Here is a 25,279-nt window from a genome sequence, read left to right as displayed (position 1 = left end):
CTCAAAACATAGAAAACTCAAATCATATATCCCTTAAGGGGATATCTCCTTATTTTTACATGTCACTTAAAAAGTCATCAAAAAATTTAAAAAAATTTAGTAGGATAGATCAATATGTGATATGTCAGTTCACAAACATGCAAATTCAAATTCAACTTATACAAGTACAAACAAAAATAACAAATTTGACTATGAATAGAACATGTAATTCACGGTTAAATTTGTTATTTTTGTTTCGAAATGTATAAGTCGAATTTTAACTAGTATGTTTACGAAAAGATATATCATATATTGATCTATCTTGATATTTTTTAAAAAATTTGTTTATAACTTTTTGAACGATATGCACAAAACGAGGGTTATGTCCCCTCAAGGAACAAAAATCCACTTCCAGGAGGAGGTAGCTATATAGTCCATCCGTCCCAAAACATAATACTACCTCCGTTTCAAATTATAAAACTTTCTAGCATTGCCCACGTTCACATAGATGTTAATAAATCTTGATACACATATGTGAACGTTGGCAATGCTGGAAAGTCTTATAATATGAAACGAAGGAAGTAATTTTTTAATAGATGAGATACATCGTATCCATATTTGTATCGCTAGGATGTGTCTATTTTGGGGGATGTGGTATTGTGTACCGAATTTGAGTCATATAAATTCGATCTCGGATCCACGTAGCAATCAGCTAGCGGCTAGTACGTAGTAGCTAGCTAGCTAGGTCCCAGCCGGTGAGCTGAAGCTATCGCTACGCAAATACGACGTACTCCGTCCCATAAAAAACCAACTTAGTACTGGATGTGATATATTTAGTATTACGAATCTAAATATATGTCTATCCAGATTTATTGTGTTAAAATATATTATATTTAATTTTAGATTGTTTCTTTTGGCACGGATGGATGCGAGCGAGCTCGATCGTGGCCATGTATGTCTATGTCCTGCCCTCCATACGCCGGTGTGTCTACGTTCGTGCTCCATTAGCCGGCCGGCCTACATGTGGTGGCCAAGTTGCCAAGGAGGCATCGTATCGATCAAGCATGTGGCAGCCGCGCGATCGCGCGCTCGCGCCGCTCGAGGAGGGAGAGGACGGAGAATATCCCGGCTACTATATATACCTCTCGATCGCGCGCGCCCGCTGGAAAACGCTGGTTTCCGCCGCGGTTTGGCCACGCGACGCGCCGATCGATCGAGCAATACGCAACCGGCCACGGCCGCGGGGACGGGGGCGCGCGTCTCGTGTCGTGTTCGTGGTTTTCTCGCGTTTCTCCCGGCGACACACATGCATGCGCGCGGGGGCGGGCGGCCGGCTTTCACGTGCATGCACGCCATAGTATTGTACTACTAGTATATGTGAAGAAGACTCTTCTTCTCGTGCACAGTCATTCAGTCAGGAGGAGACGACCGAACGACTGTATATACTCACTGATGATAATAATATTGAAACTATATAATGTCGAAGTGGCGGATTCAGAAAAAAAATAGCAGTAGAGTCTAAGCAAACTAGATAGAGTTAGGGTCTGTTTGGCACAACTCCAGCTCCAACTCCACCCCTCCTGGAGCTGGAGCTCAGCCAAACAGTTTTAGCTCCACCAAAACTGGGAGTGGAGTTGGATGGAGCTCTCTCACAAAATGTACTAGAGTTGTGGAGCTGGGTTTAGGCAGCTCCACAACTCCACTCTAGACTCAACTCCTGGAGTTATATTTAGGGGTTGGAGCTGTACCAAACAGGCCCTTACAGTCCCCCCTCCCATCTACATATAGTAAAAAATTTTAGTGGAGTCTTTGTGGGGCTCTCATAGTCTTCGCGTCAGTAGTGGGGGCTCGACACCCCGCCGCCCCCATGCTGGATCCGCCGTGTCGAGCTCCTGAACCAATTAGTTATCCTATATTGAGACACTCAGACACAGTACGAGAAATACACGTCACCACCGACGAACGTGATAAAATCAACTTGAAAGACCACAAAGTAACATGTATAGAGTGGACGGTAGGATTTGGTTACAAAGCGCGGTTTGTTCTGATCCGTCAACATGAACTATGAGATGATCATCTGAAAGACTGGGAAGACAAAAAAAAATTGCAAGATCTTTGCTTAGCTAATCGTGCAAAACAGAGTATGGACATTTGATAGACTAGCAACCCGTGGCTGGCCAAACAATATCTACTACTTGTTGTGCCCACATACTAGCTCTAGAAATGTCCTTTCACCTCCTAACAGAGTACAGATAAAAAAAAAACATACTATCGAGATGAAGCTCGCTCGAGCATATCAAATTATCAATGTGAGCACAACTATGACAGTACATGAGTGGTGGACAACACTAGTCTCCAGTAAGGGCTATCGTAAAAAGATTCATTCCCCTCATACTACTAACGGCATGAAAAATTTAAAAAGAGAGAAATCAGAGTGTGTTCCAACACAAGGAACCTTCAGCAATAACCCTAGTGACGAAAATTAAGGACGATGCCAAAACCTGAGCCCTAGCAAAAGAAAATGACTCTTATAACTTATCTTTAGTTTTTTTTCTTTGTACATTTATTCACACACTTATACACCTCCTTTTACTCATATTATAATTGGTGAAATTAGCACACTGTTAGAAAAAAAAAGAATGTTGAAACTATAAGTAAATAATTTTGCATTGGCAGCTATGGCTTGGGTGACGGGATGGAGACATGCATCATGGACGGGCACATGGCAGGTGAGTACTTTGCTCTATATAAATACCAGCCCGGCCGGCGTATGGTTTACTATGACCTAGTGGGGCACCGTGCACGAGCGGAGTAGGATCGGCCAGGTTACCTGCATGCAGGCATGCAGCAGCATGCATGTCTGTTTGATTAATGGTACAACCTACGGGAATATGAGATACTACCCTATATAAGTATCAACAGGATGCTAATAATTAATTAAGTAATTAACCATGCATTGAATATAGTCATGTACACTATACTGATCAGTAACTATATAAGTTCAAGCCAAGTGTTTGTTTGATTATTGAAAGGCTTCATGAAGGAATAGATTCGTTATCTCCATCTCAACAGAACAATCTCAGGAGAGGCCGGTAGTGTCCATATTACACCTTCATTATAGCATCACCACATGCTTACTGAGTTATATATTCACATTAGTGAAATGACATATATGTCCGGTTAGCTAGGGAGACGTCGAATGGACAATAGTGGACGTCTCGACTTCGACCTCCTGGATCCAGAAGTCAGAGCAAAGAGGCACTGAGACTGCCTCCTCCTCGGCCATTGTCTTGGATCTAGAAGCCGGAGGAGGAGCGGAGATATGGACAGCAGGTACTGGCAAGGGGTGGCGGGAGGCCATCTCGACAGAGGAGGTGGTGGCGGCTAAGGCTTCCATGGGCGTCATAGCTCCATAGCCGGTGGGAAGCCCACAGCGGTGGCGGTGGCGGTGTTTCCCTCCCACTGTTGGGACTAGCATAGGTGGCATTGGTCTTGTGGGGTGGAGAGGCTGAGGAACTCAGTGTATCTCCATGAGTAGGCGGTAACATAGCTTCGAGGGGATGGAAGCCTCCTGCTGGCGATGCTCTCATTGGTGGAGTCCAGGAAGCCGATGCATCGAGGGTCCATGACCGGTGTCATCCTTAATAGTGGCTGGACAAATGGTGATGCAACGCGGGCTCCTTTGCTCGTAAATAAAGAAAGAAAGGCGGCAGTAGTTGTCATGGAGTGGTCGATGTCCTGACTAGCGGCTGTCTGCCTTGGGCCACGCCATTGCTCTGCCTAAAGGCCACCGTCGTCACTCCGCCTAGAGGCCACACTACCGCCTCGCCGTCTTCCCCGCTTGAACTTAGAGGATAAAGATATGGGGGCGCTGACATGTTGGTCCCACATGACGACTCAGCTGGTTAAACCAGGTCAATGAGCAAAGCCACTTTAATTTGAAACCGTCTAGGGAGTCAATTTGCATTGGCTTTAATAATTTAGGGTTTTGCGGTTGATGGATACGAATTATATTGGACTTATACTTGAGGGAGGCGAATTGTACTTTTTCAGTATCTAGCGCATGATCGAATTTGATTCATTCAAGGGCACAATCAGATTGGCCCGAAGTCTGTTTAGCCCGGCCCAGATCAATTAAACGAGGAAAAAGTACACCGAAGGTCTCTCAACTTGTCATCGAGTTACAAAATTATCCTCCAACCACAAAACCAGATACAGGACATCCCTCAATTTGCAAAAACTGTTCACTTTGGGTACTTTGGTGGTTTTGACCCCTGTTTTGTCCTACGTGACAGCTGAGTCAACATGGGACCCACGTGAGCTCCACATGTCAGCGTTGCCACGTCATCACCCTGTCTTTCCCCTCCTCTCTCTCTCTCTCTCGCACACTTTTCTCCTCTCTCCCCGCCGCGCCGCGCCGCGCCTCCCTCCCGGTGCTCGCGCTCCTCCTCCTCCTCCACTTCCGCGTCCTCGCTGCCACCACGGGTCCCACTTCTCCCCCGGCGGTCTCCCACCTCACGGGCCGCCTCCGCCTCTCCCCGTCCATGGCCGCCGTCATGCTCCGCGCACTCGGCAACGGCGCGCCCGATGTCACGGGTGAACGACGCGGAAGGGACGGCGAACGGCGCGACGATGAGCGTGATGGCCCCGACGACGAACGCGGAGACTTTCTTTGTGGTAAGTGCGTCATGCCGAGGATGCCCTTGAGCTGTTGCTGCATGATCACGACCACCATGCCGCCCATGAACCCGGTGATCGCCGGCCGTGACATGAAATCCATCAGGATCCCCGGCCTTGCAGCAAACACAGATCGATATATATATCAGTAAGGAAATCTCAGGAACACACACAAAGATCGAAGAGATCCATCATATCGATCTCGCGTTACCTGAGGAATCCAAGAGTGGCCAGCAGGACACCGGTGAAGAAGGCCGACGTGAAGACGAGCTACGTGTACAGCCGTGGGTCGTCGGAAGCCCTCACCTTGCCGCCGATGATAACGTGGCCACCGGCCCCACCCCGAGGTTCCTCGAGCTCCCCATCACCGCGTACACCAACGGCAGCAGGAAGCACGAATCTGTGTACGTCGGCGAGGAGGTCATACCAGAAGCTCGCCGCGGAGTACCCCGCGCCCCAGTCCAGCGCCGGCACGAAGTAACTCGCCACCCGCCATGCGCGCTGCGCGTGCGGCATCCCGCCGAGCCCGCGGAACGGGTCGTCGGGAAAGAGTGTGTCCTTCAGCCCCGCCCGCATCGCCGCGCCGCCGCCGGCTGCAGGTTCAACCTAGCCCTGCAGTGGCGCCACGACGAACGCGGAGACGAACGGGCGTCAGCGGCCACCGACAGGCGACGCGGCGGCAGTGACGGCGGTGACCCTAGAGAAGGGAGGAGCCGGCGGGTTGAGAGGACTTCGGTGGAGCGACGAGAGAGAGGAGAAGGTCCGGCGGCTGGCTCGCGGCCGCTTGCTCGCCCGCCGCTCCACCGGCCGCGCGCTTGCTTGCCGTCGTCGGCGCTCCGCTCTGCCGGTCGCCCGCTCGATGCAGTGCTCCCCCGCTGCGCGTGCGCGCCCGCTGCTGCTTCGCTCCACTCCGTCGGCCGCCGCGCGCTCACCCACCTTCTCGGGCCATCCTACGCCCCGTCCCGGCGCAAGCGGAGGCGGCGCCGCTGCGGCCGGCCGAGGACGATGTCGACCTCGACATCCTCGTGCGAGAGCTCGCCCGCCGCTCCGCTCGGCCGGCTCCTCTCTCTGCCGCTCCGTCTTCCTGCTCCAGCCGCTCGCCATAGCCCACTGCCGCGCTCGCCCGCCGTTGCTCCCCTCTGCAACCGGCGACCCCCAGGCGCTCACCCGCCACCGCCGCTCCGCCTGCCTGCTCCGCCGCGCTCCTCCCCTGCTAGCCGCCGGCCACGCTAGCCCTCCTCGCCGCGTTGAAGATGCTGCCGCCATCCACGCCCAGGGGAACATGAGAGAGAGGAAGGGAGAGGAGGGGAAAGAGGGAGAGAGTGGTGACATGGTCACCCTGACATGTGGGGTCCACATGGATCCCACGCTGACTCGGCCACCACATTGGATCAAATCAGGGGGTAAAAACCATGGAAGGACCTAAAGTAAACGGTTTTGTAAGTTGAGGGATGTCATATATCTGGTTTTGCGGTTGAGGGACGATTTTGTAATTCGATGACAAGTTGAGGGACCTTCGGTGTACTTTTTCCATTAAACGACGGCCGGCGCGCTTCTGCCGTCCGGCACAGAGGCCTTTTTCCGTGGGACTCCGGCCCATCATGCAAAGTCTACGGGAGTACGGACACCAAACACCACCACACTCACGCTGTTGGGATGGGCTGCCATTTGCGGATTTGCTCCATGAACGCGTGGAACGCACTCACCTTTGGCTCACCTCATACAGCCATGTACTGCCAGGGGAAGACTAGCAATCTCCACGGCACACTGCAAGCAGCAAGCGTGTCACTACGTTTACATGACATGCACCAACGGCACGTCATACTTTTGTCCATAGCACCGTTAACACAGCGTGATCACATCGTTATCCAACGCATACATATGCACATATGAAAGCCTCATCGATCGATCGCCAAGCTGATCAAACTCCTCCAGAGCTCTCGCCATGGCCCCCCAAATCCCCATCTTCTTCCTCCTCGCCCTGGCTGCCGGCGTGCAGGGTGAGACCGGCGGTGTCGGCGGCGGCGGAGGCAACGTGGAGTACAACTGCGTGTACACCGTGTTCGTGAGGACGGGGTCCGCGTGGAAGGGCGGCACGGACTCGACGATCGGCGTGGAGTTCGCCGGCGCGGACGGGCGCGGCGTGCGGATCGCCGACCTGGAGCGGTGGGGCGGCCTGATGGGCGCCGGCCACGACTACTACGAGCGGGGCAACCTGGACGTGTTCAGCGGCCGCGGCCCGTGCCTCCCGGCGGCGCCGTGCTGGATGAACCTCACCTCCGACGGCGCCGGCGCCCACCACGGGTGGTACTGCAACTACGTCGAGGTGACGGCCACCGGCCCGCACCGCGGGTGCGCGCAGCGGCGGTTCGACGTCGAGCAGTGGCTCGCCACCGACGCCTCGCCGTACCGGCTCACCGCCGTGCGCGACCAGTGCCGGGGCCACGCCGCGGCGTGACGCCACCGCGGTGGCGCGAGCGCACCGCTCGCCGGCGGTGGCTTGGCAATAGTAATAACGTAAATAAAACGGAGAGCTGTTCACGTGTGTAGGCTTACGAATGGACGCGTGCTCACAGGCGTCGATCTGTTTGAGTTGGCTCTTGTCTCCGAACTCTGTTCTGCTTGCACTTTCTTTGCTTGGCCTGTGCCCACTGGATAACCAACAGCATGATCAGAAAAATTACGGCAATAAACACAAACAAGGATTGAAATAAGACCTGTCAAAAAGTTGCAAAATAAGTGAGGTCCCATGAGCCAACGCATTCCACTATGATTTATTTCATCGTCACTGTTATGCAAGCTGCAGCAAACAGTACCGTACACTGGAAAAACAACATCATAATCACCACGGCTGTGTCCCCTGCATAACAGGTTTATTCTCTGATATGACATGATCACATGAAGTGTGTGACTGGGCAAGATAGGCATGGCTCACTGCTCCTGACCCAGAAGAGCAAGAAGCATCCTCTCGTAGTCCCCGGAGGTGTCCCCTGCGACCGCACGCTCCAGCGGGACACTGTTCCTCTTCTGGTACGCCTCCGTGATCAGCTTCAGATCCACCTCGGCACGAGTGGTAATGATCCTAGTGAGGGAGTTCTCGTCTGTTCCCATGCCTGCGATGGCCAACCTGATGACTTTCTCGAAGTACCTGTCAGGGCAACAGAAGCAGCGGATGATTGCACGCAGCGTGGAAAGGAACTCGTCCTTGGGATCAGCCTTGAGATCCTGTAAATGGAGTAGAGCAGCATGTTAGAATGCAAGCCTTCGATGGACACAAAATCCGGGGGAAATAAAATGGTTACACTGCCTGTGATAAGAATAACCACCTCTGCAGAACTTGTAGAACATTAAGCTTTAAGAACAAAATGGAAGCAAATCGTATCACAGCAAGCACTTCTTCAAGTTGTTCAAATCATACCCATGGTATTAAAGAGTAAAAGGTTAGACCAGTAACATAGGTTTATGACGGGTCTAAACATTCCAACAATTGCGAAGAAAGTGCCAAAAATTAACACTGTTAAAAATAAACTTCAACTATATCGCTGGACTGACAAAGAGTGCCGGCCAACTTCGTTAAGAGATTTTAAAAACTTCATTTGAGTAATGAGTAATGCCTAATATTCCAAAGGATATTAAAAAAAAACAACTCAGGGTCAACAATCAGCACAGAAGTACAACATTACAGAAGGATTTAGTGGGCCTTAACAGAAAATGAAACAAAACGAGTGACAACAGGCTATAGGTTCATATTAACTGAATGGATACATTCATCCAATTGATGTATCAGGCCTTATGAATACATATGGATTTTTTCGCGAACGCACAAAAGGAAATACATATGGATTTAGAGGACAGATACTTGGAGGGCTGCTTAATCAGTTGATTCCCTTCAAATTTGAAGGTAAATAGGTAATGTTAACATCATGTGAACCGAGAACAACATACTACAATGTATCTTATCAGACAATAGAAATTAACTCTATAGAACAATGCTATGCAGAACGCAAGTCAGCATGATAGATATAACAGAGCATAAGTAGGCTACTACTTAACATGCTTTGAAATACAAAAGAATAGCAGCACAGGTCATAAGATTAGTACGCACCTTGTTGATTGGGTGACCATATTCATCATTGTAACGATTGAATGTCGCAATCAACTGAGCCTTGCTCCTAGTAGTGAGAATTCTGATGATCTCATCATCACCATATGCCTTATGCTGGATCTTCTCATGCAGAATTTTGGCTTCTGAATGTGCCAACTTTGTGTTGACTTCCGGCCCCTCATAGCGGTAAGCACTTATAAGTGGCACCAAGAGCTGATATGAATAAATAATGTTAGATCGCAAAAAGAATCACCAATATTCTGCACTTCTACACTACCTTTCTCCAACACTCATTCAGAAAAATAATGGCGAAAACAACCATGACATTCATCTCTGAAGTAAAGCATATCTGAAGTTCATGCATACAAAGCTTGTTTTGAAGTACCACCTCCAAATTTAGAAATGTTCTGGGGGAAGAAACTATAACTGAAATCACACATATTTTCGGGATACACAAAAGGCATTGCATAAATCACATTTATATTTCATCTGAGTGTTCCATAGGGATACATGATTGCAACACTAGAGATCAATTTCATATGATTTAGGTAAAAAGGAATTTTGTATGTGCAATAGGATCCAACAACTTATAACTTTATCAATGTATATTCGAGAACGAACAACAACAACCTAGTCGGATTTTCTTTCTCTGTTTATAGGAGTAAAAAGGCATTGCACAAGATGAAGGCCAAATTCTCAGTTCAGTGTTTTATCACCAGTCGACAATACTATTCCAACGATGAACCAGTTTAGCAGATCATGAGACCGAGCGATGATCCGAGACAGATGGAAAACAAGTGGATGAACGGATCACCTTGCGGAAGTCACCAGTGGCGTGCGCCGCGACGTCCTCCTCGAGCGAGCGCTTGAAGCGCTCGTGGTAGGCCTGCCTGACCGCGAACAGCTGCGCGGGGCCGCGCGCGCACGCGATCTCGACCAGCACGCGGCTCCCGCTCCCTGGGTGCCACTTCCTCGCGACCTCGTTGGCGAGCACCGCGTCGCGCTCCGCCGGGTCCAGCGTCCACAGGATCACGGCCCTCTGATCACATCACAAAAGCAGAGCAAGCGGCGCCCCCCGCGATCTCAGAGATCTGGGAACGAACGAACGGACGGATACGGACCCGAGAAGCTCAGGCGGGGGATTGATTACCTCGAAGTCGCCGGAGATCTCGTCGGTGATGCTGCGGAGGAGCTCCTCGCCGTAGGTGTCGGCGTAGGCGCGGCGGATGGCGCGCCGCTGCGCCGCGTCGCGGTGGGCCAGGATGGAGATGATGAGCGCCTCGTTCGTGCCCCACCCTTCACCGGGAGAACCCAACAACCAAACCAGATCACTCACACAGGCAGCGCGCCGCGGAGAGAAATGCGGGGGCGGACGAGAGAGCGAGCGAGCGAAACGAACCTTGGAAGGCCTTGCGGAGCTGGTCGCAGTCGTCGGCGACGGGCGGGACGGCGGAGGGGACGGTGAGCGTCGCCATGCGGGGGATCTCGAGATGGGCGACGCGGAGGCGGAGGCGGGGGGGATCGAGTGCGCGTCGGCGGGGGAGGAGAGGAGACCCGGACGAACGGGGAGTGGGTGAGGAGGAGGAGGTAAGGCGATCGCCCGGGGGTTTATGGCAAGTGGTGTGGTGGGGTGCCACTGTCTGCAAATTGGGCAATATTTGATTGTTTTTGATAAATAAAAGGCTCAAATCAATGCAGATTTGAAAAAAGTTTTGGTTGTGTGATCTGGAAATGATGTCAAAGCTGGAAAGATGTAACTAGTGGAGTTATGAAATGTAATATGGGCTCCTTCTGAGATAGTTGAAATTGATGAATAATCCGAAGTTTGTCATAGTAATTTGAAGGTATCCCGTCAGACAAAGTTAGGTTGATTTCAGCAAAGTGTTACAAGAAAACTTTATATACTCCCTCCGTTTCACAATGTAAGTCATTCTAGCATTTCTCACATTCATATAGATGTTAATGAATCTAGACATATATATCTATCTAGATTCATTAACATCTATATGAATGTGAGAAATGCTAGAATGACTTACATTGTGAAACAGATGAAGTATAAAATATGTGGTGGCAGCTACAGGTCGGACATCCGATTTGGTGAAAATCGTAGGACGGTGTTGCACCATGTTATTGAGGAATGTTTCACATGTTCCACCCCTCGGTAAAAAATGTTTCAATGAAAATGTTCCAAACGTTTCACTACCAGAGAAAAATATTTCAACGCTTGAGCAAAATTGTTTCCAAATGTTCCAAATGTTTATGACGAGAAATTGAGCAATATTTAGCGATATTGATTGCAATACCAAAAAATCAATTCATGCAACATCAAGGCGAAATGGAATGAAACAGCTTAATACAATAAAGTGCAACAAAAATACCAATAAGCTGCAACATCACTAAAAATTCCCAACAAAAACCTATCTCTGTCTTATTCTATTCCGGTCCCGGAAACAAGCGATCGACATGGAAGAGACAAATGAGGTGATGGCGTTAGACGAGGATGAGGGCAAATATAACATTCAAACACATATATACCAATGGCAACACGAAGAATCAATACATGCAACATCGAATCAAAATAGAATGAAACACTATGATGCAATAAAATACAACAGGAAAAACAATAGGGTGGAACATCGCTAAAAACTCCGACAAAACGAACCCACCTCCATCTTCTTCTTCTACTCTGGCCACCACAACCGCCAATGCGGCGGATGGAGGTGACAACGCCGCGAAGATGCAATGCGAGGTGGGCTGCCTCTGGCTAGTGCTAGGGCCATTCGCGTTAGTGCCCTGATCTTGCGTCGCTGTGCCTAGCAACCGCCGTCGTCGGCTATATCCACGCCTCCATTCTATCCCACATCACCCTATGCCCCTGCCACGCTACCTCTGTCACCTGCCACCGCCGTGTGCCCGCTGGCGATGTTCAGCGTCTCCTCCCTACCACATGCTGCCTTGCCCCGTTGCCGCCGTTTGGCGGCCGGCAAGGTCGAGCACCTCCTCCCTATCACATGTCGCCTTTCCCGGCCACTGATGCCTCCGTGTGGCCACGGCAAGGATGCCTCGTCATCTTTCACGATTCACTTTGAGAAGAGAGAGCAAGAGAGGAGAAAGTGTGGTGGAGGGAGGTGGCTGGGAGTTGTGGATAAGGAGGAGGCATCCGATATTTTGTGCTCGCTCGGACATCTCAAACAAAGCATTTTTGAAAATATTTGCACAAAAAAAATACTATTTAGAAATTATGGAACATGTAGAAGAAAATTCAAAATTCTTAATCGGAACAGAAATTAGGGACAAGGTACGCTTCCTCACGAAATTTTAATTTTACATCCTTTCCTAAATATTTCTCACTATTAACGGGCATTATTTTAAGCAAAGGAGAAGTACCACTCACTCATTTCCCGATGGCTAGAAAACCTATAATTTTCATTATACACATGTACTCCCTCCGTCCCAAAAAAACTCTTGATGGGTCACATCCCATCACAGGTTGAGTTATTTTGGAACGGATGGAATAACTATGTAAATTAATATTTATTATATGAATACATACACCATAGGAGACTCCCCTAAAGCACTTTAAAAGAATAACTAAAATATAAATATTTTTACGATAGAGTAATATTTAACCGTATGTTTAAGGGGAGAAAAATAGAAGAACACGTAAAACTGAGGTGGATCATTAGCTCATAATTATAAGGTATGAATTATTTTAAATTTTAAAAAATAAATTGATATAATTTTTTAAGTTATATATACCTTTAGAAACTTTTTGCATCGTTTAACCGTTATTAATCACATTTGATAAGCCAGCGAGTGGAGAACGATGGTCGTGCTCCATTGCGCTGCAGCTCTACCGTCACGTGGACTGCTGCGTGGCGAGTGGAGGCCGTCACCCAACAGACACGGGTGTTGTTTAAAAAAAAGGGAAAAAGGACTGACACGAAACAGACGGACACATGCACCTCACCCTCCGGCGAGCGAGGCGAGATCGGTTTACGATTCTGACATGCCTTTTCGTTTTCGTTTTGGTTACTCGCGGAATTCGGAATTTTGTAAAATCTGGTGGAAAACCGATAAATTCCGAATAAATTTTATAAACCAAAATTCAAATACAAATTTCTGAATTTGCCGATAAGTTCTCGAAACCGGTCGGTTTTGGCGAAATTTCAATCGAAATCATCGAAATTTCGATCAGTATCTAGGCCTAATACATGCAATCCGGCCCATGTAAGTGTTTTCCTTTTTAATTCTTTATTCTTTTCTTTCCTGATGTAAGTTTTAGTAAATACACACAATATATTATTTTTTCGAAAATTTATATCCTAATAGGTTGTACGAATATCATAGTATTTATAAGATTTTATTTGATTTTTATCAATTCAAATTTAAATTTTGATGAAACTCTTCGAAATCTCGTATGGTTTCTACTTTTGAAATCTCGAAATTTAAATTTAAATTTTTACTTTTGCATTGTCGAAACGTGGAAATTTCACGAAATCCGATCCGATCGTGAACCCTCGCGAGACCGCTGCCGCAGGCCGCAGCCACGCCAAAAGGACCACGAAAACGTCTCGTCTCGTCCCTTCTGACCCTCCTGACCTCCCCGAGACCCCAACACGACGACACGGAGCACAAACCTCCCGCGCCTCACCACTTCCCCTCGCCTCCGCCGCCCCCACTTGGCCACATCTCCTCCGGTCTCGGTCCCCGCGGCGGCGGCGGTGGAGGAGCTCGCCCATGGTGTTCCGCGGACTTCTCGCTTGGGCTGTCGGGTAGGGAACCCTGAGAAAACGCATACCGGCGGTCGCGGAGAGCAGAGCAAAGGCGGGGGATGGGGTACCTGCCGTCGCTGGGCGGGAAGGCGGCGCACCTGGTGTCCGACCTCGCCACCGTCATCCTCAACCCCGTCTCCGAGCGGGAGAGCCAGCGCCACCCCTCCCACCTCCCCGTGAGCGCCTAACCCTCCCCCCTCCCTCCCTTCCTTCTCGGTAGATTTGCTCGTCCCCAAATTCTAGCTCAGTTTCTGCGGGTCTGCCCTTGCTGCTCTTAGTCCGTGCGATAGGCCGATTGGCGAGCAGAGCTGGGTACTCCGGGTAGAGATGAGATCATGGTGCAGAGGGGCCTGCATCTTGGTGGAATTGCTGTTTGTCGTCCATGGGTTCTACTAGGGTTTGAGGGGCTTGCAGTCTCCTATTTGTCGTGAACTGTGATGCTAACAAGTAGCCGAGACATTGGGTATGATACGGGGTTCTATTGTTGATCTAGTTCGTCAAGGGTAATAAAGTAGTGGATGTTAATTTAAAGTAGAGCAATGGTATGCGCCGTGTTGCACCTGAGTGGAATTAGACCAAGATGGCACTATAGCAGTGTGCCTTTAGACAACACAGTCATGGATTATCGCTAGTTAATAGCTATGTGCCTATGTTCGATCGGGTGCTTGAAAATGGAGGGCACTGACCCTGAGAACAGAAATTGTTTCACCTTAATGTCTTTTTTTCAGTTTTATGTGATGTTTTGGTTTGTGAGTTGTTTGTTTCACACGAGTTGCCCTTCTGAGACGAGCTGCATTGTCATAAGTTTAAAGTGGCAGTCTATTCAAAAGAAAAGAAACTGAAGCTATAAACTGTGATGAATTGGTTTGTTTGTGAGCAATTGACAACTAGAATGCCAGTTTCATTTCGTTGGCCATAGCATGGTTAGAAAGCTTAAAATTGTCTTTATCTCTTGTAGGAGGCCACTGAAGTGAAAGAAAATATCTATGAGGATGACGATGATGATGATTCAGTCAAAAATTCTGAGATTCCTAATGGCCCTGACACATCTTCCTTCAGAGCATTCCTGATGTCATTTATGTCGTCATCAAACTCCAGCAGTGATTCTATAGAAATCATACCTGAGCACAATATGAATATGGAATATCCAACTTTAACACCTGTTGGGAAGGGAAGCAATGGAAGGAAGGGCCTGTTTAGCAGAGGGAAGCATTCCATTGGAAAAATCATTAACAAAGCAGGCAGAATTGGTGGTTTCAGACAAAAACCCAGCTACAACATTGATGGTGAAACTGTTCAAACAGAATATGATGCACCTGGGTTGGAACTTAAGGGATCAAAGGAATCTGCTTCACATGATAAGTTACCAGCCATGTCTGAACCATCAATGCTTTTGTCTGAAACAATGCGAACTGTTCTTTATACATCTCTTCCTGTACTTGTCCAAGGAAGGAACTGGATGTTGGTATACAGGTTAGAACTTCTGCAACCAAATATGTCCAGATCATTATCATATTGGCTATATACATGATTGTCTACTATCTATTTTGACAATTGTGCAGTACCTGGAGACATGGAATATCTTTATCTACTCTGTATAGAAGGAGCATGCTTTGTGCCGGCTACTCACTTTTGGTGTGTCCATACTTTCTTTTTATATAGTTTTTACTATTTATCCTTGCATGAAGCCCAGTCGCTCTGCTTTTGCTTATTTCGTTGTATTCTGTAAATGATGCATAAGCTTAGAGTCTTTGACAAATATTTCTGCTATATCATGTTATTGTGGCATTCTCAAATAAATAAAACTGCCACCTTGCTGGTGGTCAGAACCTTGCGATCTAATTTTGAATAACCAGATGGCGGATGTCTAGGTGTTTTCCATATTTTATTGTGTTGTATACAGTGGACATCAGTAAGCCTAAATGCTGTTGTCACAATTTTCTTAGCCTGATAACTCATCTACTAACAGATAGTTGAAAATTTTCTGATGTTGGTAGTGGTTCATGCGATTAGCAAGCATTGCTCTATCCAAAGATTTGATTGTATACAACACTTTCTAGCATGTTCAATTCAAAGAATGATCATGCGTTTATGATTGCCTTTTAGTAGTAAAATATAGATGACTCTGTTATACTGTTATTTATTGCTACCGTTGAAATGCTATTTTCTATGTATAATCCTATCGAAAGTAGTATTATTATATTGTAAGTCAAGAGCATGGTAATTATGCCTGATGGATGAATTATTAAAAGGAGATGGCAACCTTATGAATTCATGAATACTCTGTGTACCGCTCATGGATTAAAACAAATTATTTTTTATTTGACTGTACATAGAGTTCTTAGTGCTTGTGAGCAACATTTAGGATCTGCTATTGATATTGCTCTGCCTAGATAATCTGGCTTCCACAGTTCCACTGAAGCATCCCATTTATTTACATAGAAAGAAAAATGAGTTGTCAACATCTTTTATTTTCTGAGCAAACATTTTCACTCCAGGGCCTGAATTTGTAGGTACTGCAAATCTGGACCTTTTTTATGTAGAAATTATTGTCTGGAACATATGGTCCTTGTTGAAATTTTGTGGAAAACCTCATATCCACTCAAATAGATGATTTTTTCCTTCCCCAACAAATTCCTATATAATCCCTACCTTCTTTTTTGGGGCTAAGCACTCTTATTATTTCACCTAGGCATAGTGCTCCTCTAGGCTCTATATTTCTGCAGATTTGGTTGCTGATATCCACACTGCTTATGTGATGTGGCAGATAGTTGGGGATCGAAAAGGAGCGGTTTTCGGTGGGTTGGTTGAGGCCCCATTGCAACCATTAATAAAAAAGAAGTATCAGGTTTGCAGCACATAGGCCGGTAACTTTTTTTTCTTCTGATGTCTTATTCAATCTTTGCACTGATTGTAGTCTATATTTAATCTTTCAGGGGACCAACAACTGCTTTGTGTTCACCAATATAGCTGGCCGTCCTGTTATATATCGTCCAACAGGTACTTTATACCTATTTCTTCCACAGGATTTGCATCGATGGAACATCATGTGCTCCTAAATTTGCTTCCTTGGGATTATTCTGAATTTTGAACTGCAGGTGCTAATAACTATTTCACATTTTGCTCCACCGATTATTTGGCAATGGGAGGTGGTGGTCACTTTGCACTTTATCTTGATGGAGACCTGTAATGTCTATCCTTCCCTGCCACCTTTTCACACAAAACTTCCAGTTTTAGCATATATCTTTCATTCCATGTTTGCATGCAGTGCTAACTGCCACCTAAGCCTGTGTGTAACCACACACATTTACCTTTGCAGTCTGAATGGTTCAAGTTCCACTTCAGAGACATTTAACAACCCGTGCTTATCACGTTCCCGGGAGTTTGAAGTCAAAGATGTCGAGGTACACTATCTACCGCCATGCCATACCCTTCAATTTTCATCATATCTCTTGATGAGATCTGATAGTGATAACTTTTACCAAATTCAGCTATGGGGCTTCGTCAATGCTTCCAAGTATGATGAGATGCTCACTATCTGCCGTACTGAGAAGCAAGGGATCTGGAATCTGTGACTGTCTGTTTACAATTGATCTGAGCTGTTTAGTGCTTGTACCTGATGCCAACCCATCCTGGTGGTTTGTACAGTTTTGTAGTTCTGTCTGTAAGTATAGTATATATAGGCCTTGTTGGAGTTCTGTCTGTATGTATAGTAAAATGCCCCTTGTAAAACAAGTTCATCAACGGAGTTATGGAGCTGAAAATGAGTAACTCTGAAACATGAATCGAGCAACTGCCAAAGCTGATCCTTGTAAATATTGTACCGTACCATAGCTTCCTGAAGAAAATGCAGTGGAATTCAGTCAGTGGTTTTGTCATGTTTGTTGGAGTAATAACAAGTGAAAAAATTCAATTCTCCAATAAAAATAAAAGGAGAACAGTTTTATAGTGATAGAAAAATACTCCTAAATGGCGTCAATGTCAAAATGTGCTTCATGATTTTGCGATGTTTGGGGTGCTTAAAATTGCTATACCAAAGGGCTCCAAGTTTTTAATGTTTGTGCAAGTGCAAGTGGTGCCCCTTCTCTTCTTCAAGTCGAACTACTGGGCCATAATTGGGCTACCTTAGCTCGAATGGAATTTTCGGTCCGTTTCGTTAGTTCATTCTATTGGGCCAACAAGAGCTCGAATGGACCGGCCTCAAATTGGACTAAAATCCCAGCCCACACAAAAATGGGCCTTGTATTGCGGGCCTCCCAACCGAAGGCGCCGCCCTCTCCTCCCCCTCTCTCCCCGCACGGCCACCGGCGGCGGCCGGACGCATTTCGGCGGCGTGGTTTCCGGCGTGGACGTCTGGGAGGAGCGGAGGGAGAAGGAGATGGAACGGACAAGGCGGACGGGGGAGATCAGGCGGAGGAAGCTGTGGTGGACCCGAAATCCCGAATGCCGAGAGCCCCCTCGAGCGCTTCGCCGGCGAGGTGGTCGAGCACCGGTGAGTTGCCGGTAGGTATAACGCCGTCCTCAAGTTTCAATGTGATCCATCCCGAAACTAGGGCAATGTTGCTATTATTTACCGAGGCTATTTAAATCTTCTTCACCTTCTTCGTTGTTAAGTTCAGAGGAGTGCAATGTAATCCTGAATCCGTGATGCGCTGATTGCAGTAGTGACTATACTTACAAATTGCCATGATTCCACCTGGTGATGATCAGTTGGGCGGCGCGGAAGTCTCAGGTGATGGAATTTGTGATTTTGGTTTTCCTTCTAGCATAGATGAAAAATGCCATGCTGTAGTGGGGGTGTGATGTCTAAATATTTCAGTTGTTGGTGTACTGCTAGCATCTAACTTTTGGAGGCTAATTCCTGCTTCCGTTGCATGTCAGGGAGATGTATGTGGCATTTTTCCTTGCCTGCCATTTGCTATTCAGACAAGTCCTCTACTACCTTAGAATAGTTTGTGCTTCAGGCAAAGTGAATATTAGCAATATCATTGGAATTTATAAAGCATTGAATCAAAAGGAATATGTAAACTCTTTTTTCTGCTTGACAGTTGAAGGTAACATTGTAAACAGAACTTTTAAACAAGATAGAGTTACTCCAAATAATAAATGTAGTAAAAAAGTGTTGCAGCTGCCATTTGCCAGAGGCCATAGCCGCAAGAGAAAATGTTTTATGTACTCCAATATAATAGCTGTAGTTTCTAACCATCTTATGTTTTGGCCAATATATAGAAATTGATGGAGGTTGAGTGCATCACTTGCTTCTGCCAATCAACATTGCAGAGAATGCCTTCACGGGTTCACCTCGTAGTTCACGGAAAATCCTCCTTTTAAATCATTATTCTAAGAATAAGTTCGATAGAGATGGATGTCTCTTATCAAGTATTAAGGCTATTGGGTGACTTCATTCAGCAGCAAAGTTACACTATCTAGGTATCATATGGACTAACTAGTGACCTACAGTATTTTTTTTTTTGTCAGACATCACATTATAATTCTTTGTCCAACATATAGTGATGCCAATTCTCTGGTTCTTCTTTATAAAGATTTTCTGCTATTTGTCATCCTAGTGCTGCTAAATTTTGAAGTTCAGTATTTAACTATTAGGCCTGTTTTTTGTAGTCAGTTTTGTGCAAGAGATGAATTCTTACCTGCCCATAAGAAAGTGTGGCATTTGAAATAAAATAATCTGTAAATATTTCTATGCTACAGCATGTTTGCTCTAAGACAAAGACATGATGACACTGGCTGAAGAAAAACCACTAGTAATGCTTGAGAAGTTGGTGACTGATGTATGATGGTTACAATATAATATCATTAGTGACAACACTATGAGTTTTTGGCACTTGAGTCATTCCTATAATTCCTACCTGTTGGTTGACATGACATATTTAGTAAACGTTCGAACTGCTTAATACAACAAACTTCTTCACAGTAACAGCTGATAGCTGTGGTTGTACTTTTATTCTCACATTGCTGGTAACAGCATATATAAGTGTTTTTTCTTATTCTTTATTAGCTTGCATAAATCGAGATCTGTTCTTGTGTTAATTCTGGCGAACAATGCGGTTGGACTGTATGTTTGCAATGATCGGTGTCGCTTCACATATGTTGTTTTGCAAGCTATATCACCACAACATTGTATGGAAAAATACTTTTGAGCAATTAAAACAACAAAGAACTCCAGTAACACGGGAGGCATATGTATAAGTAGAAGTAACATCAAATCTATCTTATATTACAAGTATATGTGTGTGCAGGCACCTGCATTGGATTCTACACAAGCCCCAAAAATTGGTGCATGCGAGAAAAAAAAGAAAGCAAACAGAGGATAGTAAATAATTCAAGCAAATTCACCCATGAGTTCTTCATCAAGTAGGATTTCAGACCAACTGGGCAGTGGCATACTATTGCCGCCATCACAGTTTGGTGTGCTGATAGTATTACAAAAGTTTTGCACTGGCATGTCAATGAGTGGTGGAATGGAGTTTTCAGGGACCAACAAGCTTTTCGGGCTGCTGTTATCTGCCTCCATGCTGCACCACTCATTGCCATTGACAATGTTATTTGAGAACAGGTTGGTTTTGCCAATTTCCTGATCAAATGAAGTGCTAGGCATTTGGCTGTGAGGCACCTGTACAGCTAATTCAGGGACACTTGAAGAAGGCACCTGTGGAGGGCATAGGTGGTTGGTCTGCTCCAGTTCGGTGGTGAAGGTGTTTAAGCTGCTGGTGGTGGTGGTGGGGCTGGTCACAATGGACACTGCAGAATGTAGCAGTGATTGCATGTATTCGAGCTTGGCAGCCTGAACTGCCACAGTCTGCAGGCCCTCAATGTGGCCATCCCACAGTTGTCGCTCGATAATCTGGCGGAGGTTGGCAAGTGCAATGAGCTGCGAGAGGGACTGAAAGAAGTCTGTTCTTGGGCGGTGGGTCATTGGATCAATGCCCATCTTGATCAGTTTCTTCCTGAGGTGGGTGTTCCAGAAATTCTTGATCTCGTTATCTGTCCGTCCAGGGAGATGCTTTGCAATAGCTGACCACCTGGTTTGCTCACAGATTAGCCAAAACACTTGCTTTGGGGATTATGAAATGTCAGCTAGGTTCAGGTATTACTTGTTGCCAAGGATGGAATGCAGCTGGAGGATAGTTTGCTCTTCCTCACGCGAGAAGTTCCCTCTCTTGATGTCTGGTTTCAGATAGTTGGTCCATCTTAGCCTGCAGCTCTTACCACATCTGTTCAAGCCTGTAAACAATATACGGAAGTAAGACTTCTATACAAGAAACTGAATACATGTTCTGTGGAAGACATGCATGAGAGAGGAGTAAGCACCAGCAAGTTCAGGTAAGACTCTCCAGCTTGCATGGCCATGTTTCTGAATGTAGCTCATGAGCTTCTCATCTTCTTCAGGAGTCCAGGGGCCCTTCTTGAGGCCATTCTCATCACAACAAGGAGGCCTCCCCATTGATGGATAAGAAGTACGACGACAATCCTAGTAGGAGAGGGCAGATGAGTTGCCTCTACCTGGTCCCTGAGCTTTTTCTCAGGTCACTGGTCACCAGAACATGGGTTATATATAGTGGTGTTTTGAACCATATTAAGGAACAGAACCACGATACATTTTTTTTTGGATGAGAAAAGACTAATCTGCCCTCGTTTCTGGTGCATGCAATTGCATGTCCTTGGTCCTGGGTAAGGATTCTTGTTGGCTGTGTCCATACTTAAATGTATATGAGCCTTTGATTATGCTGACTTAGGAATGCTGTCTATTGGGGCAAACAGTATGACTATCATGTGATGTGACAGAAACTTCACCTAATCCTTTTTCCCTACCTTTGTCTTGTGCTCGTAGTTGTTTTATATGTGTAATGTTGTGCTTGGTTCTGCCAGATATAGTTTTTTAAGAAGGGTGCTTCGGGTGATAAGAGGGCTATCATAACACTTGTGTCTTCGTATTGATTCCTGGTTAGACACTTTTAACTTAGGCAGAAAGATGGTATGGAAGGTAACCACATGATTGAGCTGTAATTTTGTATTATTTGGCTTGAAAACTTATTTGCTTGGACTAATGTGTTTATTCTGTGTTCCCACACTGAAATCAGGTATGAAATGACAAAGCAGAGGTTAGAAGGAAATGTGAAGTATCCATGATCAAGGCAAGAACTTCAACAAGTAGACGAGTAGTAACCAAGAAACTTATTATATACTACTAGCTAATACAATAACCTGGCATATATGTTGCATACTTGCATGCAGGTTGTTCTGTGGAACTACATCTGCCCTGCTTACTACCAGCCGCCATTTGCAGGACATCCAATTGAACAACAGCGCTGAAGTAGGGAATATTGGATGCTCAACCACACCAAGTTTTGAACCTATGATGTGGACCCGATCACCTTCATCGACCCGATCACCTTCATCAGATATTTCCCACGTGCTAAACCAAGTGTGGGTTCCTTGTTCTTACCTCTGAAAGACATCCATGCACGCAACATGAGAAGAAAGCAGCCATCTCATCACCTTGTCTGCCTTCCTCCTACCATTTTCTCGAGGATCATAAACAAATGGAGAAGACACAATTAGAAATATATCCTTGAATCCATATTATTTTTCTTTGACCATGGCTCCACCATATAGGGGCAGTTTGAAAAGGTAGATATTTCATAGCAAATTTTTCTTGAGCTCTGAACAGATCCATGATTGTCTTACTAGATCATTTTTATCAGCCTAGAATAATCTAGGTCTTTCTGGAATTAATTTCTGCAGCTGCTGAAATCAATACAAAGCTTAAGAAGACAGTCATTCCTGCCTGGTGATTGTTCTCTTGATTAGGGTGGGTCTGGCTCTGGTGAGATCCTATGGTTCAGATTCGAGACGAAATTGGATTATTATCTTAATTGAGCTGCATGATTGAATCTTATTATGTTTCCTGCCTTTCCAACTTTAGGAAATTCCATTGTCGCAGATCAACTATGGTGCCCTTGAATATCACATTTCATCTGAGAATCCAATTTCTGCCTTCTTTGATTAAGACAACCTGGGAAGATCTTCATATATTGATTTTAAATCATGATGTTACAAAAATAGTATCGCATATCAAATATTTCTTTTTATGTTGTGCTTTTGTTTTTGAAGTTAGGTGTGAACATGATACACAAGTTCATATTTTTATGAATTTTACAAACATCCTTTTCATAGTGCACTCTGGAAGAGCATGAAAAAGCACCATAATGTTTTGGGTGTGGGGGAGGGTGCAAAATTTTCATGCTGTATCATCATTGTCCCACTTTTTTGTTGGGGGCAAACTACATAATCACACTATATTTTTCCAATACTGCTGTCTAAAACAAATTTGTATGCTAATATACATGCAAAGGCAGTAGCATGTACCACCTGATTCTTATATTAATTTTCTTGTCTTTCATGGGTTATGGGCTCCCAACGGCTTGATAGCTCAAGCTCTCAACAACTATTTTTCCTGTAGGTTCCATTTCCAATCCAAATCGCCCAAGATCTTTGCTGATGTCTGCAACCGGACGAATGCAAATCATGTGACGGTTCAAGGTAATATAAAACTGTAAAAAAGAGGGTAAGGGACCAAATTTTGTTTGGACATAGTTTTGCTGTACCCCTATTGAAAACAAAATACGTCGCCTTACCATCTAATGTGTTTCGTCGGGTCTCACGGACAAGCCTAGTCCAGGTATGTAGGAACTTGCCCCAAGTAAGAACAGGTGACTCTGACTTCTGAGTGTTGCTCCATACTAAAATGCTACCTTATGCATCGACAGATCTGCCATGGCTGCATAGGCTGGTGCTGGTACAGAATACCAATGATTGGGATTACACACATTCAATGAGATAGTGTCGGAAAATTGTTAGATCATGGATGCATGGGTATTATTCAGACAATCAAACATCCATAACCTGAAATATTCCACTGTTTGTGTTACATGGCAGATGCATTCATGGCTAGGAACGCACGTGTTCTGTGACCGGAGTCCGGAGAAGATCAGGTGAACCACTTTTTCTTCAAACTTTTTCTTCGAACTTTCAACTTTTCGATCACATCAAAACTTTTCTACACACACAAACTTCCAATTTTTTCATTACATCGTTCCAATTTCAATTAAACTTCCAATTTTGGTGTGAACTAAACACACCCTTAAAAATCGAGACATGATGATGGCACCAATGACAGCAGCATTGACATGTGTGGGCACTTGAGGAGGAGTTGGTGTGCAGCAAGTAGGCAACACTACCTGGAGCTTCAAGTTAGTTTATCTGCTTCCAATAAAGACAGGTCCTCTTCATCGGTGACGAACTTTGCCGCTCTCGACACTCTTTCAAGCAGCTGCCGTTGTTTGAAACGAACCAGATGCCTCCGGCCAGCCTGCAGGGCTGCCAGGCGCTCTCTTGGACGCCAAATCCTGGTGAGCCATGCACTGAAACGCGTCAAATCCTTGGTTAAGACGCCTCCATCTAGCAATCTCTTCTATGATAAAGCTTTGATTTTTGGAGCGTTTTGTCTACTATCCTCACCTTGTGTCCAAGTGATCCTTGGTCAAATCCTTGTTTAGCTTATTGCAGACATCCAGGGCAGCAGAGGGTGCTTTGGCAACCAACAGGAACCCCAAAGAGCAGAGAGAGCTTGGGGCTCATGGGCTTCCATCTAGAGTATGTAGGGCTCATTCAAAACACAGGAATTAAAAATCGTAGGGATAGAAGAAAATACAGAAATAAGATAGGAATGCAATTATGCAAATGTAAAATAGCATATTGGAAAAATATAGGAATTTTATGTGCATAGTTTGGACGAAATGAAAAATACAGGAATTTTATATGGATGGAGTAAAGGAAAAACATAGAAATCTTTAGGAGAAAAATGGCTGTGTTACATAATAGTGAAGTAAACAACATTAGTGAACTCAACACTGTGATTTGTGCTTTGATTAGTTGCTTGATAACCTGATGCCTCGTTCCCACGCGAAGGGAGAGAAAAAACAGGTCATCGTGGATAGATTTTTCCTATTGGTCTTCCCCTTGTTTCGGTAGCGTAGAAACTTTTTTTCTGTGACCCGATTCCTATGATCCGTACGTATGAAGCTACTATGACTCAATCCATAGGAACTAGAATCCTTCATTTTCCCATGTTCTTCCTCCATTCCGAATGAGACCGTATTGTTTCTGGCAACCAAAACCATTTTACTTGTTTTTTCCTCATTAATTCCTTTTTAATCTTACACAATTCTGATGAGGTTTTCTTAGTAAATCTATTGACTATAGTTAAATTTATCATTAATCTGTTCATATATTTGCAAGAAATTGTGACACTTATGTTAGTTTATTTTTTCAAGTGATACAAGTAGTTCTCTCTGTTTAAATGCTGTGGTGGGTAGAATTTAGTCTGTTTAGACCTGTTTGAATGCATATATATACAGGCTCTGAAAAGCAGAACCAACAGCCTGCAAGATTGCCTATATATACTTTTGTCCTTTTTTAATTAAATAATATAAATTTACTTTATTATTCTTAAATTAAAAATATAAATATCAAATTTTAATTTATTTTTAGGTTTTATTGGGCTTCCGGTCGAGCTTTCAAGATGGAAGTTGAGGCCCAAGCCTAGGCCGACTTGACCGGGTTGAGCTGTCGAACGTGTGCTGCTGGGCAAATTAATACTCACTCCGTCCCATAATATAAGGGATTTTGAGTTTTTTGCTTGCAACGTTTGACCACTCATCTT

General features: G+C 45.3%; 4 protein-coding genes, 2 long non-coding RNA genes and 1 pseudogene across 11 annotated transcripts; 4 read left to right on the top strand and 3 right to left on the bottom strand.

Moving 5' to 3' along the window:
* Positions 1-4,056: 4,056 nt before the first annotated feature.
* LOC127777909 (uncharacterized) lies at positions 4,057-5,195 on the bottom strand (annotated as a pseudogene).
* Positions 5,196-6,483: 1,288 nt separating this feature from the next.
* LOC127777784 (PLAT domain-containing protein 3-like) lies at positions 6,484-7,349 on the top strand. The gene has a single exon (XM_052304401.1). The coding sequence runs from the start codon at positions 6,602-6,604 to the stop codon at positions 7,112-7,114; it is 513 nt and encodes a 170-aa protein (XP_052160361.1). The 5' UTR covers positions 6,484-6,601; the 3' UTR covers positions 7,115-7,349.
* Positions 7,350-7,406: 57 nt separating this feature from the next.
* On the bottom strand, positions 7,407-10,350 carry LOC127777783 (annexin Gh1-like). The gene is made up of 5 exons (XM_052304400.1): positions 10,161-10,350; positions 9,912-10,057; positions 9,576-9,800; positions 8,762-8,974; positions 7,407-7,881 (listed from the first exon to the last, which is right to left on the bottom strand). Exons 1-5 carry the CDS (start codon positions 10,234-10,236, stop codon positions 7,588-7,590), a joined length of 954 nt encoding a protein of 317 aa, XP_052160360.1. The 5' UTR covers positions 10,237-10,350; the 3' UTR covers positions 7,407-7,587.
* A 2,985-nt stretch (positions 10,351-13,335) lies between these two features.
* Positions 13,336-17,364, top strand: LOC127778006 (uncharacterized). Its single transcript, XM_052304643.1, has 8 exons — positions 13,336-13,712; positions 14,495-15,009; positions 15,099-15,171; positions 16,304-16,384; positions 16,473-16,536; positions 16,635-16,722; positions 16,856-16,940; positions 17,028-17,364. Exons 1-8 carry the CDS (start codon positions 13,596-13,598, stop codon positions 17,109-17,111), a joined length of 1,107 nt encoding a protein of 368 aa, XP_052160603.1. The 5' UTR covers positions 13,336-13,595; the 3' UTR covers positions 17,112-17,364.
* Positions 17,365-17,811: 447 nt separating this feature from the next.
* On the top strand, positions 17,812-21,690 carry LOC127775424 (uncharacterized). Of its 4 annotated transcripts, XR_008017973.1 has the most exons (7): positions 17,812-18,039; positions 18,199-18,966; positions 19,794-20,506; positions 20,592-20,877; positions 20,944-21,225; positions 21,424-21,538; positions 21,636-21,690. It is a non-coding gene; the product is annotated as an uncharacterized LOC127775424 (long non-coding RNA). The 4 variants fall into 4 exon arrangements; XR_008017975.1 differs by having other exon boundaries at positions 17,812-18,028; positions 20,944-21,538; XR_008017974.1 differs by having other exon boundaries at positions 18,199-18,268; positions 20,944-21,538.
* Positions 18,960-21,038, bottom strand: LOC127775423 (transcription factor MYB93-like). Its single transcript, XM_052301668.1, has 3 exons — positions 20,866-21,038; positions 20,649-20,778; positions 18,960-20,576 (listed from the first exon to the last, which is right to left on the bottom strand). Exons 1-3 carry the CDS (start codon positions 20,996-20,998, stop codon positions 19,877-19,879), a joined length of 963 nt encoding a protein of 320 aa, XP_052157628.1. The 5' UTR covers positions 20,999-21,038; the 3' UTR covers positions 18,960-19,876.
* Positions 21,691-21,793: 103 nt separating the features above from the next.
* Positions 21,794-24,477, top strand: LOC127775425 (uncharacterized). 3 transcript variants are annotated; one of them, XR_008017976.1, is made up of 3 exons: positions 21,794-22,185; positions 22,300-23,236; positions 23,325-24,477. It is a non-coding gene; the product is annotated as an uncharacterized LOC127775425 (long non-coding RNA). The 3 variants fall into 3 exon arrangements; XR_008017977.1 differs by having other exon boundaries at positions 22,300-23,549; positions 23,738-24,477; XR_008017978.1 differs by having other exon boundaries at positions 22,300-23,966; positions 24,114-24,477.
* The last annotated feature ends 802 nt before the right edge of the window (positions 24,478-25,279 follow it).

Source organism: Oryza glaberrima, chromosome 6, assembly GCF_000147395.1.
Source record: "Oryza glaberrima chromosome 6, OglaRS2, whole genome shotgun sequence".
NCBI classification, from domain to species: domain Eukaryota; kingdom Viridiplantae; phylum Streptophyta; class Magnoliopsida; order Poales; family Poaceae; genus Oryza; species Oryza glaberrima.
The sequence above is the reverse complement of the archived record's forward strand: the minus strand, read 5'-3'. Positions and strand labels throughout refer to the sequence as shown.